Source organism: Gracilinanus agilis, chromosome 2 (genome assembly GCF_016433145.1).
Source record: "Gracilinanus agilis isolate LMUSP501 chromosome 2, AgileGrace, whole genome shotgun sequence".
Taxonomy (NCBI): Eukaryota; Metazoa; Chordata; class Mammalia; order Didelphimorphia; family Didelphidae; genus Gracilinanus; species Gracilinanus agilis.
Window position 1 is genome coordinate 224,898,538 of NC_058131.1, and position 14,271 is coordinate 224,912,808.

General features: G+C 32.4%; 1 protein-coding gene across 2 annotated transcripts in view; it reads right to left on the bottom strand.

Moving 5' to 3' along the window:
• Positions 1–14,271, bottom strand: part of BIRC6 (baculoviral IAP repeat containing 6) — a 325,846-nt gene that overhangs the window by 185,136 nt on the left and 126,439 nt on the right. The window contains exons 22-30 of one of the 2 annotated variants that reach the window (XM_044663691.1): positions 13,307–13,440; positions 11,133–11,267; positions 9,262–9,449; positions 7,770–8,084; positions 7,433–7,532; positions 5,196–5,410; positions 4,843–5,051; positions 2,233–2,579; positions 741–960 (exon numbers count right to left, since the gene is read on the bottom strand). In XM_044663691.1, the coding sequence (XP_044519626.1) occupies positions 741–960; positions 2,233–2,579; positions 4,843–5,051; positions 5,196–5,410; positions 7,433–7,532; positions 7,770–8,084; positions 9,262–9,449; positions 11,133–11,267; positions 13,307–13,440 (1,863 nt within the window). Of the gene's footprint in view, positions 1–740; positions 961–2,232; positions 2,580–4,842; positions 5,052–5,195; positions 5,411–7,432; positions 7,533–7,769; positions 8,085–9,261; positions 9,450–11,120; positions 11,268–13,306; positions 13,441–14,271 lie in introns of both variants that reach the window. The other variant, XM_044663690.1, reaches the window with a different exon arrangement.

The window sequence follows — 14,271 nt, forward strand, 5'->3', positions numbered from 1 at the left end:
AAATGTTGAAGCTGTTAAAAGTAATTTAGGGGTACTTAATGCAGAGCATTGAAAACTAATCAGAGGAGTTTATATTTTCATACTCTATTCTCCTTTCAGGGGAAACTGAACACAATAAAGAACAGAATAAAACAAAGTAATGACAATAATCCACCTTGTGTCAATCAAAAAGAAGGCAAAAATAATCATTTTATAATAGATTTACTCCAAAAGTTAGATTTTATTTTGTTATACCATGTATTATACTATTATATTAATAAACCTACACATATGAAGTGAAGTACGTGAGAAATGTTTAATATTTCAATGTATTTTTATTTTGTTGTTTTTTAAATTTCTAATTTTTTATGTTTCTTCCTTTCAGTAGTTCTAAATGGGGTGGGGTGGGAGAAGCAGAGAGAAATAAATTACAAAGCACTTCAATTATAAAAGATGACTATCATTATCTGCAATGGAAAATGTAGAATTTTTCAACTCTGCCTCATGTGGTCCAACCAGAATAAATGATGAACAACGTCTGATCTAAAAACCCAGGAGAAGTATCTCCTTCCTCTAGATTCTTCAGATCACTCATCCTTGGGAATCTCACCAGCCTTGACTCCAAAGACATGTTTAGCAGCAATAGTAATGTTAGTTAATCTTCATTTCACTCTACCCTCAGTTTGCAAATAGTTTCCCTACATCAGACCACTGAAAATAAAACGGAGTCCATTTACACTAGTCCAAACAACCTCTCCTACCTGTCTTGAGGAAAAATAAGGAGTTGTTCTGAATTGTACAATTCCTGAAGAACATTGGAAAGGAATTGCCCCCACCATCTTTCACCACCACAAAGCTGAACAAGAAGAAGACCAGTATGCAAACGTATCTTTGGAGTTCCACTTATGCACAGATGTTTAAATAGTTCTTCACAAGCCTGAGCATGAAATGTATTTTGCAAAACTGCAGGTACTGAGTGTCCTGTTAAAAGAAGGAAACAGGATTGGCTTCTAAATTTAAAAGGAAATTTTAATATTAGTAATGTAAAATATGCCTATGAGATATGCACAACTTTTTTTAATCATTATTTTGCAAATACAATGTCACTGTTTTATCAGGTCTATGTAGTAAATTTTTAAAAAGCCATCATGTTCAATTCTCCTGTAATGCTGCATTTATTGATTATTTTTGGAAAGAAAAGGTAAATATTATTAGTCAAGCAATCCAACTAGTATTTGTTAATCATCTACTACATTCTAAGATCTGGGGATATAAAGACAAATCACAAGCAATCCTTCCCATAAAGATCTTACAAACATTAGGGAGACAATTTCCTTAGTTAAATGTGTATAAAAAATTTAAGGGTATTATTTTCAATAGATGCTTGAGGGTGGAGAGATTACAAAAGGTTTCCTATAGAAAAAGAAGCATAAACTGAATTGTGAAAGCCATAGAAATTCTAAGAGAGGTGATGGAATGATTACATTTAAAGCATAAAAGAGTTAATACAAAGGTAAGGAAACAGGAAATTGTATACATGGATAAATAAAATGTATGCAATCAATAAGAAGTTTGCTAAGACTATAAAGTACACAAACATAGAATAAATATGTAATAAGGTTGAAAAGGCAGGATGGGGACAGATTGTAATGGGCTTTAGAAGGCAAACATAGTAAATTTATATTTAAGAGGAAATAAGAAATCACTGGAATATATTGGTTAGAAAGGAGTTATATTCAAACCTGCACATTCAGAAAATTATTCTGAAAGAAATGTAAAGGAATGGGAATCATGGAATGAGATATGAAAAAGGAAAATCATCTGGGACCTTTCATAATAGTTTAAACAAGGGATAATAAGGTGACAGTAGACGTGAAAATTTCAGGCATTAAGTCTTCTATTTTTCCCAAATGATGTTTTAAATAACCTACATGAAACTAATGTGATTATAAACATTCCATATTGTAACAATAATTCATATTTAAATTTTGATATATATAAACAATTGTATACCATAATTCAGATACAAGGATAAAGACTACAGAAACCTTCAACAACCAAAAGAGAACAATAAAACTTCTAAAATATTGTTATCAATGAATTGAAATAATAAGAAATATTACTATGCATTCTTATTTAGTCAGAATAGTCCCCCAAATTATTTATATAAAAGGTCCAGCTCCAATGCTAACAGACAACACAACATGCTTCTCAACATACTGATAAACAAAATCAAATAAAAACAACACAAACCATTGGAAGAATGAAGGAGACTAAGTAAAGTATCCAGGAGATATCTGATGATTGTGCGTAACTGTTCAGTGGAGGACATCTGAATTAAATCTTTAGCTTCAGGAAGTTCTCTCAAGGTCTTCCTGCTTGCACCTAATGCTACTTTGAGCCTCTGTACTGCATGATGAGCCAAATTGAGTTGAAGTTGCAACTGAATACAGTCTTGATAGGCAGAAAAAACTCTAGTGTCTTCTTCAACTGCCTTATCTGGCTTCCGCAAAAAATACTGTGCATTATTGGCACTGTTGAGTGGAGGAAGATCAATACTTTGCAAAAGGGTTTCCAGTCTATGACAAGCTAAATTGTATCTACAAATGAAAAACACCAGGTAAAACAATTTGTGGTCCATTCTTCCATATATATATATATATATATATATGCAATATATACATATATTCCCTATATACAATATAAAAAGTTGAAAAGAAAATTTGCTAAAGTGATCAATAGCAAAGAAAACAAAAAGGAATAGAATTAATATGAAAACTCCAACATGATATCCAATTGAATCTTTTTGTTATTTATACAGTCCTTCTACTTCCTTTATCTTTTTTATATTTAAGCAGCACCCTTTTCTTAATGTAAATTAAGAATTAATTAAATTAAAACTGCCACTCAAAGATATCACCATGCAAGTGGTTCTTTCCCCCTTATTTTGGTTTGATTTGCCCCACCCACCATCCAAACTAGTCACTACACCAGTGACAGCAACCTATGACATGCAGCTGCATGTGGCCACATACAGAGAAGCATGGGGTCTCATGCCGAAGATGAAACATTTGTTGTAGTGTAGACACTCTGTACACTATAGATGACAATTCTACCTATATTAATTTACCGATTTTGGTTTATTAAATAGTTATATATTACAATTATACATTTTTGTTATTTAAACTATAAATATCACAAAATTATGGTTTTTTTCTTGAAGTGACACACAATCCGAGTTATGCTCGGTTTTTTGGCAAATTTTGACATGTCAAGCTCAAAAGGTTGCCCATCTTACTACACCTTTCCCTCCTTTTAACCCCTCCCCTAGATCCAGGTTGCCTATCAGTCAAATAGACAAATTGGCTGGTTGTATGATTTGTGAATTAGCAGTCAGTCACCAACTCTTTTTCTTACTACCAATACAACCTTTGGAGGTTATCTAGGCCAATAGTGTCAAACTCAAAATAAAAATGGTATATTGACTTAGAAAACCACAAATGACTTAACTACTTTTTACAAGTTATTTAATTTTTTAAGCATTTCCTAATTTTCTTTTGGGAAAAAAGAAAAAAGCTACATTTTGATATTCCAAGTGCACTTTCCAGTACACTTACCGTTTTACGACTTTTCTCCTCTTTTATTTTATGTCTTATTAGTAATTCAGTTGGTTATATTGAGGAGGGTGATGGGCAGTGTGTGTGCACCCTATTTCCTAATTCAATTAAGCTTTCTATTCTTATATTATTTTATTACTATTAAATCCTCCTTCAGGCACTTTAATTTTATAATATGATTTGTTGTTCTCTAAAGTAGAGAATGTAGCCCATTTCTTTCCTTTTCATGTGCTACAACTTGACCTAACGCTTTTATGAAAAATAATTTTGCTTACTGTTTGGCTTTTTTAAGGTGGGCTGAGGATGGCAGTATATAGGCTGTAATGGCAAGATAGGGTTGGGTTTATCAGGGTTTATCGATTATAAAACAGGCTCCTCTAGGTGGGTTTAGTGCACCTCCAAGTAACTTTGAGTTTTAAAAGCAATTGCTAATAGTTTTCTGGCGAATAGTTTTGTTATTTAACTATGTGACTTTATAACTAGGCATAGTGGAGTATCTAATCCCAGTTTGTGTCCTAGCTGTTGTGTAGTAAGCATTATTAAAGTCATTTTAATTGTTTATTTAAATATTAACTAGAGCGTATCACAGTTTAGTTAAATAGTGACTTTATTATACGAATAGCTTAAACACACTTTACACTGAAAATTTGTTAATTTGGGATAATCGTATGACCGAGGTGGCTGGCATGAAATTGACCAACCCTAAATAATTATGACTTAGTCAAACTTTCGTTTATAGCTTAATGTTAGTCACTGCTGTATCCCATAGGGGTGTGGTTTAGCAAGGTGTAGTGGGCTACAAATTAGTGCAACTGATACCAATGCTTTTTATACTGATACCAGTTCCACATCTAGGAGTTTTGCTGACTGACCCCAAGGCAGCGAATATAAAACCTCTAGTCTAGGCCTTACTATATTTCCTGCCTCCACACCCTTTAGACACCAAACATTACTATCTGATCTATCAATATAATATAAGGAGTTCTGAGCCTTGCAATCCACCCTAAAACTGACCTGTAGGCACTTTGGGGCCTTACCATTTGTCTACAACAAAACTTTATGTGTTATCTTAGCTCAAATAGAGTACAAACTCCCTAAGAACAGGGTTTGTTTTATTTTTTTTCTATACATTGATCATCTGATTATCATGATGCTGGTAAATACTGAATAAATGTCCATAGAGTCATGCATTCACTCTAGTAGTTTATGTTAATATTAAGCAAGACTTTAAATATTCCCCACTAACCTGCATTGTATGTCTTCTTGCAAGGCAATCATCATTGCTAAATGCTGATCAATTTCTGGTTGATTTGAAGATTCACTTTCTCCTCTCAAAGGATCATGCATTAACTTCAATTCACTCTCCCATGGCAAGATATAGGTATGACCATAATAAAATCCTAATGGGATTTTTGCTCTAGCATTTGTACTGCCATACCGACCAATGACAGTGATCTGAAATGAAAAAACATATATACCTGCCACAATAAACATTTCAAGAACATAGTATTTGAATAAATGTACAATCAGGCTTTAATTGATGACTAGTAAAATTCTTAATATAGATTGCCAGAAACATTTCAATTATCTTTTTCTTACCTTCATAAACCTGCATACAGGAGGTGGTATTAAGTCATGAAGAATTAGTGAATGGGTGCTAATATCAGTAGCGACTACCAATCGCCTTCCATCCACCTCTTCTCCTAATGTCCAGATGTCAATTGATAAAGAGGCCAAGTCCCCACAAGTGGGAATCAATACATCTGTCAAGAGTACAGGTCTGCCAAAATCTAAAGTTACAAATCTCCTTGCTCCTATGAAAAAGAAAGCAGAGTTGGCTGAAATAGCAAATGCTGAATAACCAAAAGATGAAGTAAACAAAGGCTCAGGGAATTATTAAGAAATTACACAAAACTTTTTAATAAAATATAAATTCTTAAATAATGGAAAATAATTCGTGAAAATAACAAACATTGCAGTTTTCAATATATAATTCTCTGAAGCCCACAAAAAACCCTTTATTTTTAAATTAAAAAAAAAAAAAACAAACAACAAACCTTAATCATTTAAGCTTCTTAAGAGTAATATAACTTCAAGGGAGGCAATTTACTTATATAGTAAACTTCTTAAAAGGGGTGCCAAAGAATACTATTGTCATGTTGAATGAAATCAGTTTATGAAAACTAATTATCTTAAGAACCAAAAGTAAAATCCTTATATGTCCAAGTTTAAAAGAGACCAATATAGTTTTAGCAAATGCTGACAAAATTAAATTCAACCAATGTTCTCATTGCAAGAAGGTAAAGACACAAGGACAAGAATGTTAAATCCATGCCCTCAAGAAACTTAAAGCCTAGTATGGGAGTTTTAACATATACATAGATTAAACATAATATCCATTATATAGCACTTTTTAACAGAAAAATATTTTCATAATCATGTAGGTCACTTTTCAACTTCTTTTCCATTTTTATAAGAATACATAAAGCACAGAATATTTTACGTTATGATTAAGTGACACTATCTGCATTATATTTTTTCCTAAAAGACAACCATCATTATATGGATCATCATTTTAAAATAATATGAACGAAATAAAATAGCGATAATTTTTTGTGACACTATTTATGTGGTGATATTATCTACATTTATAAAACTGTTAGCTTTCTTGATATGCATATGCAAAATAACTGCCTTTTTAACAATGTTATAAGCTTATAATGATTTCTATCCTAGCTAATAAATGTGCTTGTTGAGTAAACTTTGGCACGGGCAAGGAACAAAATCAGAGAAAATTCTATACCCCCCCCCCAAACACAAAACACCACAAAAAAAAACAAAACAAAACCAAAAAAAAGCAGGTTCCTGGGAAATATGAGGCTCTTCTATCATATTCTCATCTTGGTATCCAAGTTGATTAATTCTTTCATGCAACTATAGTACTACCAACTGTAAAGTAGCAAATAATTTGAGGTCAGTGGAAACACACAAGTCTAAAAAAATAACTTCAAGGTTAAATAGAAAAAACTACTTTAGTACTTATAAACAACATATAGTGGGAAAATTTGACTAAATCTTTCCCAATAAACTAGAGAAGTACACAGAATCAGCCTACAAAAACTGATATGGGTACTCTGAGTAAACAAAGTCTGAACAATCCTCAGCTCTCTATCAGCATAGTACAGTGGAAAGACTGTAGGATTTAAAGTCAGAACTTGTGTTCTAATTCCAGTTCTATACTTCATAACCATGTGATCAGTTCCTTTCCTTCTCTGAACCCTCAGTTTTGTCATCTGTAATATAAAGAAAAATAGAATATAAATATGTAATATGAACTACAAGGTCCATCCTAGCTTCAAATTTACGTTCATTCCTCTGTCACAAGAAACTGACCTACAACATGGCCAAAGGATTAACTCTGAGCTTAGTATTTCTTATAGGGTATAGCACACAGTAGGTGCTTAAGGAAAGTTTATGAATTGATAGGTTAAGGACAGTGCCTTCTCTACAAAAAGTTCCATCAGAACATCAGTGATCATGATGAAACCAAATTTTAATTTTCTTAATTTTATTGTTGAATTTTTTTATAAGCAAGTTTATATAGAGATGAAATCAGCTCTTTCCAAAGACTATTTGCACCTGCTTTGTAGCTTTCTTCATTTGTTTGATGAGCAACTAAGTTGCTTGATCTCAATAAATCCTAGCTACATAAGAGCAGATGGTATTTATTTACAAAGGAGAACCAAAGGAAAATTAAATTATTATTTTAAAAAACCCTGTCATATATTAAATCTTAAGACAATCAAAAGAACTAATACTTTAAAATTTTATTTTACCTGAGTGCATTCGCTCTATAATAATAGACTGATGGGGTGGAGGTTGTAGGAAATGTGAAGCATGAGAAATTGCTAGAGCAAGGCCAGTTCCAAGTGGAGTCTAAAAGTAAAAAGGAAAGAAACCAGGTTTAAGATCAGCCTAATTTGTTAAAATAAGTTTTTAAAATGAGGCCACAGAATATAATTTATTAATTTATGTTTAAGTATATTTTACAACTTATGCTTTCTATATGATACCATTTAAGTTATGGAATTTAAATCATATTATGTTCTATTAAAAACTATGAATATTTAGACCATGAAAAGTCTTCAACATTTTAAATCCATTATCAATTACCGTTCTAGACTTGTTTGCACTTTTATTATGTGCAGCAAGATTGACTGTGGGAGGATCAATAACTGAGCCTGGGAAGAGCTGTGCAAGTTCTGCATTGATCACAACAGATACCGCTTCATTTGGTGGAGTTAGTGGTGGAGTCATGAAGAGAGGCGTTGTTTTTGGAGTAGGGGGAATAACATCAGATGGATGAATGAAGAATCCTGGTGCTGCCACTGGATTAGAAGGCACAGAGTTGTGAACAGGACCCACTGCTGATGCTGCTGCAGCAGCTGCTGCTGTAGTCTGATGTAATTTGGCTTCCAATTTAGCTTTCTGAAAAGAATATGGAGAAGCAGCAAATGTGGATTTAACTTGGTTGAGGAAATACTAAAAATAAACAATGCATTGTTCCATATTTTAAACACTATTCCACCATCTTTAATTTAAATAAATTGCAAATGCTAGACAAAAATAAAACATTCTAATAAAATGATTTTAACAAAAATCCTCATTTTAAATTAATTATTTATTAAATGAAATTGACAGATGAAGCAAATGTTAGAATATAAAATATTTTAACAAAATGATTTTAAAGAAAATCCTCAATTTAAATTAACTGAAGTAGAAATTAAAACAAATAAGGCAGCAGATAGGTGGCTCAGTGGATTGAGATCCAGGCCTAGAATAAAAGGTCCTGGGTTCAAATTTGGTCTCGGACACTTCCTAGCTATGGGAATGTGGGCAATTCACTCAACCCTCCTTACCACTCTTTTGCCTTGGAACCAATACTCAGTATCAACTCTAAGACAAAAGTTTTTAAAAAAGAAAATAAAACATTTTAAACAACAAAATGATTTAACAGCTTTCCTCAAAAAGTAAGAGTTGTAAAGGACATTTGAGATGAGGATAAGGGAAAAGGTAGAGAAGTGAAAGCAGGAATGGGAGAAAAGCTATGTTTGGAACAATACATGACCAAAAGCAGAAATGTTATTTTCACATGAAAAAATTTTGGTAAAAATGTAGAACTTTGAATTTTGTTATCTTATATTTAAGTAACAGTTAACCATTCAAAGCAAACAGCAATTTGTTCTGATGCTTAAGCAAACATAATGCAAACTGCCCTTAAACACAGTCTTGAATCATAAATGGCATGAGAACTGAAATGTGTCTTTCACCTAGGATCTTAAAACTACAAATTTAAATTACATAGTGGAGACGTAATTCCCATCAGAGTGAAGGAAGGATACTACTAGTATTACTCACATACATACTCAACAGAAACAAATAATTGCTTTAATGATATCAGAGATTATAAAGTAATCTTTTACACTGACCATCCAAGTTATTTGTAAACCACACAGTGTCAGATATTTAAGCAGCTATTACAATTAGCTCATTTCAGTCCCCTCACTTCCTTTGATGAGGAAGAATGGCCAATTCTATTTGAGGACTTTTTCTCAGCTTTTGAAGTTTAGAGACATCATAAATAAATAGCCAAAGAGTCTCCAACCTGTTGCTGAAGCTTCAAAAGCTGCTGCTGTTTCTCTTGCAGCACCTGGAGCTGTTGCTCAGCTGAAGCCATTGCATGAGAGAGAGACTGCAAAGCTACCTGGGCTGCTGAACTCAGGGCGGTCGAAGCTTCCCCAACGGTCCCCGAGGAGAGGCCACCTACTGCGGGGGTAACCCCGAAGGAACTCACTGGCATAAGACAAAAAATAACACACACACACACACACAAACAAACAAGGATGAAGAGGAGGTTCATACAATAATGGGATTTTTTTAAATTATGAATATAAAAAATGAAAGAAAACTTCTATTTATCCAGAATCATAAATAAAAACATCAAGTCTGATGATAGATAAGGTTAACTCATGCCATAATGATCAACCTGTTCTAAAGGTTTCTTCTAAATGCAAATCAAAAAACCTAAAATTATATCAAAGTAAGTACAATACTTAGTATATTTTGTTTTCTTCTAATTCTTTAAAAAAATGTAAACTGAGTTAACCAGAAAATTTGTGGCTTTTTTTAATCACTTCATTCCCTAATGATTCAGGATAAATGGGAGTGTAACAATATTAGTTGTTAAATTTTTTAAATTATGCAAAAATATTCACCTTGTGCAACAAAAAACATAGCAATGAAGATTTGTAATCATGTAGTTTCTGCTGATAGGAAAAGTCCCTGAATATATGAATTATAGGCTGCTCAGAAATAATGCCTTAACTAAATATGTCAAACTAAATTTAGTACTATTAATGGAAATGGACACAGTAGATGGAGTTCTTTGGAGGTTCAGATCCTATTTCAAAACACAATAGCTAATTGACCACGAGTAAATCATTTAACCTCTAAGAAATCAGTTCCACATCAATAAAAAAAAAACAGGATAATATTATTCAAAAAATAGATTATGTGAATAAAGTCCTTTATAACCTTAACAGTCACAAAGATGAGGTAAAATCTAATTATACTCTCTAAAGTACTGGGGTCAATTTCTACATTTGACAGTGTCTAAAGTGGCAACATGAAACAGAATCAAAGTTGATATACTGTAGTTCTGCAAACTGTTTTTAGTACTTAAAAAATCCCAGAAATGTTATAGGAAGAAACATTTTATTAACTGTTCATGTGAGAATCAATTATATTATATAGACAGCAGAGGTAGCCAGGTGACTCAGTGGACTTGAAAGTCAAGGCTTGAACAAGAGATCTTCAGTTGAAACCCAGCCTCAGACACTTGCTAGCTGTGTGACCCTAAACAAGTCATTTAACTCCCATTGCCAAGCCTTATTGCTTTTCTGCCCCAGGAGAGTGGGGGTGAGCGTGGGGATTGGGGGGGGGGGGGGTACATACACATAGGCAATCCAATGGAAAGAAAATAGCCCACCGCCTTACTGAAATTCAATCTCTCTAAGAGAATTAAGTATAACTTACTTGGCTTTAATTATACTGCCCTTCTGATGAGCAAGGTGCTCAAAAAGCCAGAGAAAGATTTAATAGTCCTTTAGGAAATAAAAAGTGTTTTTAAAGACGAATGGATGGAAGGATCTACAAGTTTATAGACAATCCAAGTCTTATTAAGGAAAAGGCCATACTCTGAATACCAATTTTAATAATTTAATAGACCCAGTGCAATCTGAGGTAACAAATCTAATCTCTCCAATCATCTCACAGTTACATAGGTAACTTGCTGAAAAATATAACCACTAACATTGTAATATAACATTGACACTTGATCAAATTAAATTACAGAAGTACTATTATTTCCTCTATCTGATTCATGTTAGTAAGATATTGTTATTAAAAACACTCTCTATTTGTTCTATATAGACATATATAAAAAATAATAAAGTGTGTATATACCAGTAAACGTACTTGCATCATCCCTTTCTATCCTGGTTCCATCACTGGTGGAAACGCAAGAAAAGTGCAGAGGTTCAACTTCAAGGAGTCCAGTCAGAGAAGTAAAGCTACCCTCAGCAGCTGTACAGCTACTAACCTTGCCATTCCCTACAATAAAAGAAGACTTAAGTTGCATCACATACAATGAAAAATTTATGAATTTTAAAAATATAGCAAAAAGTTAGTATTTTGAACAAGAAATAGCTATCACTACTTGCTGCCCCAGATGGTGAAACTAAGAGCAAAAAAAAAAAAAAAAAAAATTTCTTTGCTAGTTACAAATCCCTTCCCTAAATATTATGGTATAAAACAGAATTCAAAAATGACAGCCATTCCTTTCTTCTTCTATGGATATGTTCACTATGGAATATATTTACATGGATAAAGTAGGTTGTTAGTGATAAGATTTTTCTAGGCGAAAGCAGGAATTGCTATACTAATAAAAGAAAAGACATATATTCATCTCACATAATCTACTATGTGATTGTTCCAAACAGTAAAAACTATAAAATCATGAGACAAAGAGATCATTTGTATCTTAGGTGCAAGAGGTATATAAAAGAGACTATATCTGAATGAGGTTCTTAAATGATGGGTAGGATTTCACTATTTATGAATTTTGTTGTGGGGAGTGTAGGAAAAGAGTTCATAACAACATATAAAGAACAAAGCTCCAAAATAAATAAACTGGGACTTTAAAGTCACGCTATGGGAATTTGTACTATATGAATGAAGCTGGCTAAATTTTTTAATATGAGAGATGTAAAGTCAAAATAATAATTTAGGGAATTTGATTACAATATGAAGATCACAAAATAATTATGAAAACAAGGCACATGAGTTTGAAGGCAAATGTAATGTGGCATACTTTTATTAAAATACATACTTCTGTACATACCTATTGTGTACCAAGACCACTATACTGGGCTCACTTGGAGAAAGTGTAAGTATGAGAGAAGAGAATGGATTCAACATTAAAAAAGAAAAAATTAAAATGAGGTAGGGAATGGCTGGACATAGAGTGTAAAAGAAAAAAAATGAATTTAAGTTTCAAAACCTCTCTTATACTTAAGAAAACTCGAGTGCATTAGCAAAACTGGCAAAAAGGAAGCCATTTTTGGAAGGAAAATGAAGATCAATTTCAAATAATGTTGTGTTTGGGATGACTGTATAACAAGAACTTGGAGAAATTAACTGCTTTAGCTTCCTCCTCCTGAACCTTAACTCAATATTACCTTCCAATTTTACTTTCTTAAAAAACATTACCTTGACCATCAGAATATGGTTCTATTAGATGGTTCTATAGGGACATGGGTCCCTATACTATTACAAATCACAAAGATACTTAAGCATTTAACTCTAGATGTATAGTAGTAACAAGTTATTAGAGGCATCCACTTAAATGTCTATAAGGTAAGTCAAATTTGACTCTTCTTTCTTCAAAGTCTGGTCAGTTGGATGACATAATTACTCCATTCAACATACTTTAGCAGTTCCCTTACTTTACCCTAGGTTAAAATGCAAAATCTAGAACCTGGCATTTAAAGTATTCCACAATACCGCCCCAAAAAATTTTTGTATCTGAATTTCATCTCACTTGTTTTTTTCACATACTTGTTTATTGTAAAAATCAGTAGGATGCTTTTCTGGATAAATGCTACTCTACCTTTTGCCTCAAAACAGATATATAAAAAACACTCCTCAAAGAATCTTGAGCTTCCTTTAAAGAACAGTTTAAAGTAAAATGTCACCCCTAACAAGTCCCTTTCAATAAATTATATATATCAGACTATCATAAGCAAATATCCTCACTCAAAACTGAAGGATAACTTTGGGGTATTCCTTTTTTTATTCTGCCATATTAATTAAGTAATGGAGAATTCAGTCAGAGGATCCTGGAATCTAACAACTCCCTTGACTATGCACATGGCATTTGGCAACACTCTGGAGAATAGCTTTGCTCAAGAAAAAGTAGAGGGAAAGGAAAGAAAGGAAATGGAGGATTAATGGGAGAAAAAGGAGGATTTGAACAACAATATTTTTATCATTTTACAATCAGCATAAATTTAAATGGAATATGATTAGGAAAACTCAAACTCAGTTACCAATATTAAAGACTGTCTCTGGTTTTTTTAAAAATTCAATACCTGAAAGGACATCTGAGAGATCAATTTCATCTGACTGTACACCGATACTGCTATTATATACATTTTTACAAGAGGAACCACTCATCTCCAGATCAAAGAGAACTGGATCAAATGGTGAGCTATATAATCCATATCTGAAAAAAAAAATGAACCAATTTAAAGTGAATAAACAGATTTATATAAAAGAAACTTTATTCATATCTTACTTCGAGCAATTTTAACATTCAGCCTTTTGTTTGTTACTTGTGTAAGATATCCCAAACTAGAATGTAAAATACAAATTACAAATAACATGGCTAAGTCACTATTCTATTTCCCATAAAATCTAAAGCAATGATTTGTACATATCAGATGATGAAATCAATTATTTTTTGAATGAATGAAAATTGAAAAAAACCTCAACAAAGACCTGCTTTCAAGAGTTCTTCTAATACATACCCATATAAAATAAAAGTCAAGATATTTTCAAGGACAAGGCTTTCCACTTAATTTTAAGAAATGATTTTTGAGGATACCTAGTTTTCATGTTATAAAATATCACAAGTGACTCAAAAGCTTAATTTACAAAAAAGTTATTTACACATATGCCATGTGTTCCAGTTTAATGAGAATGTTCTATTTTATTATATGAAAACCATTAAAGAGTTTATGAGAGTACTTCTTTGTTCTTTACTTAACACAGCAGTCCTAATTTATGAAGTAGTTATGTGAAAAGTATCTAACTCAGTTATTTGAAACATAAGAAATGGTACCATAGAAATAAAATATAAGTTGAATAGTTTCTCAGACCAGGATACAAAAAGCTAAACCAAAAAATGTACTTGTAGCACAAAACTAGTAATAGCCATATATAATAAAAAAGTTACTCATACTAAGCAATAAGGTAAATATAGTAGGATCCTGGCCTCCTAGCCATAATTTGCAACTATTATTCTATAGGAAAGTAGAGTGCTAAATTAGTATAG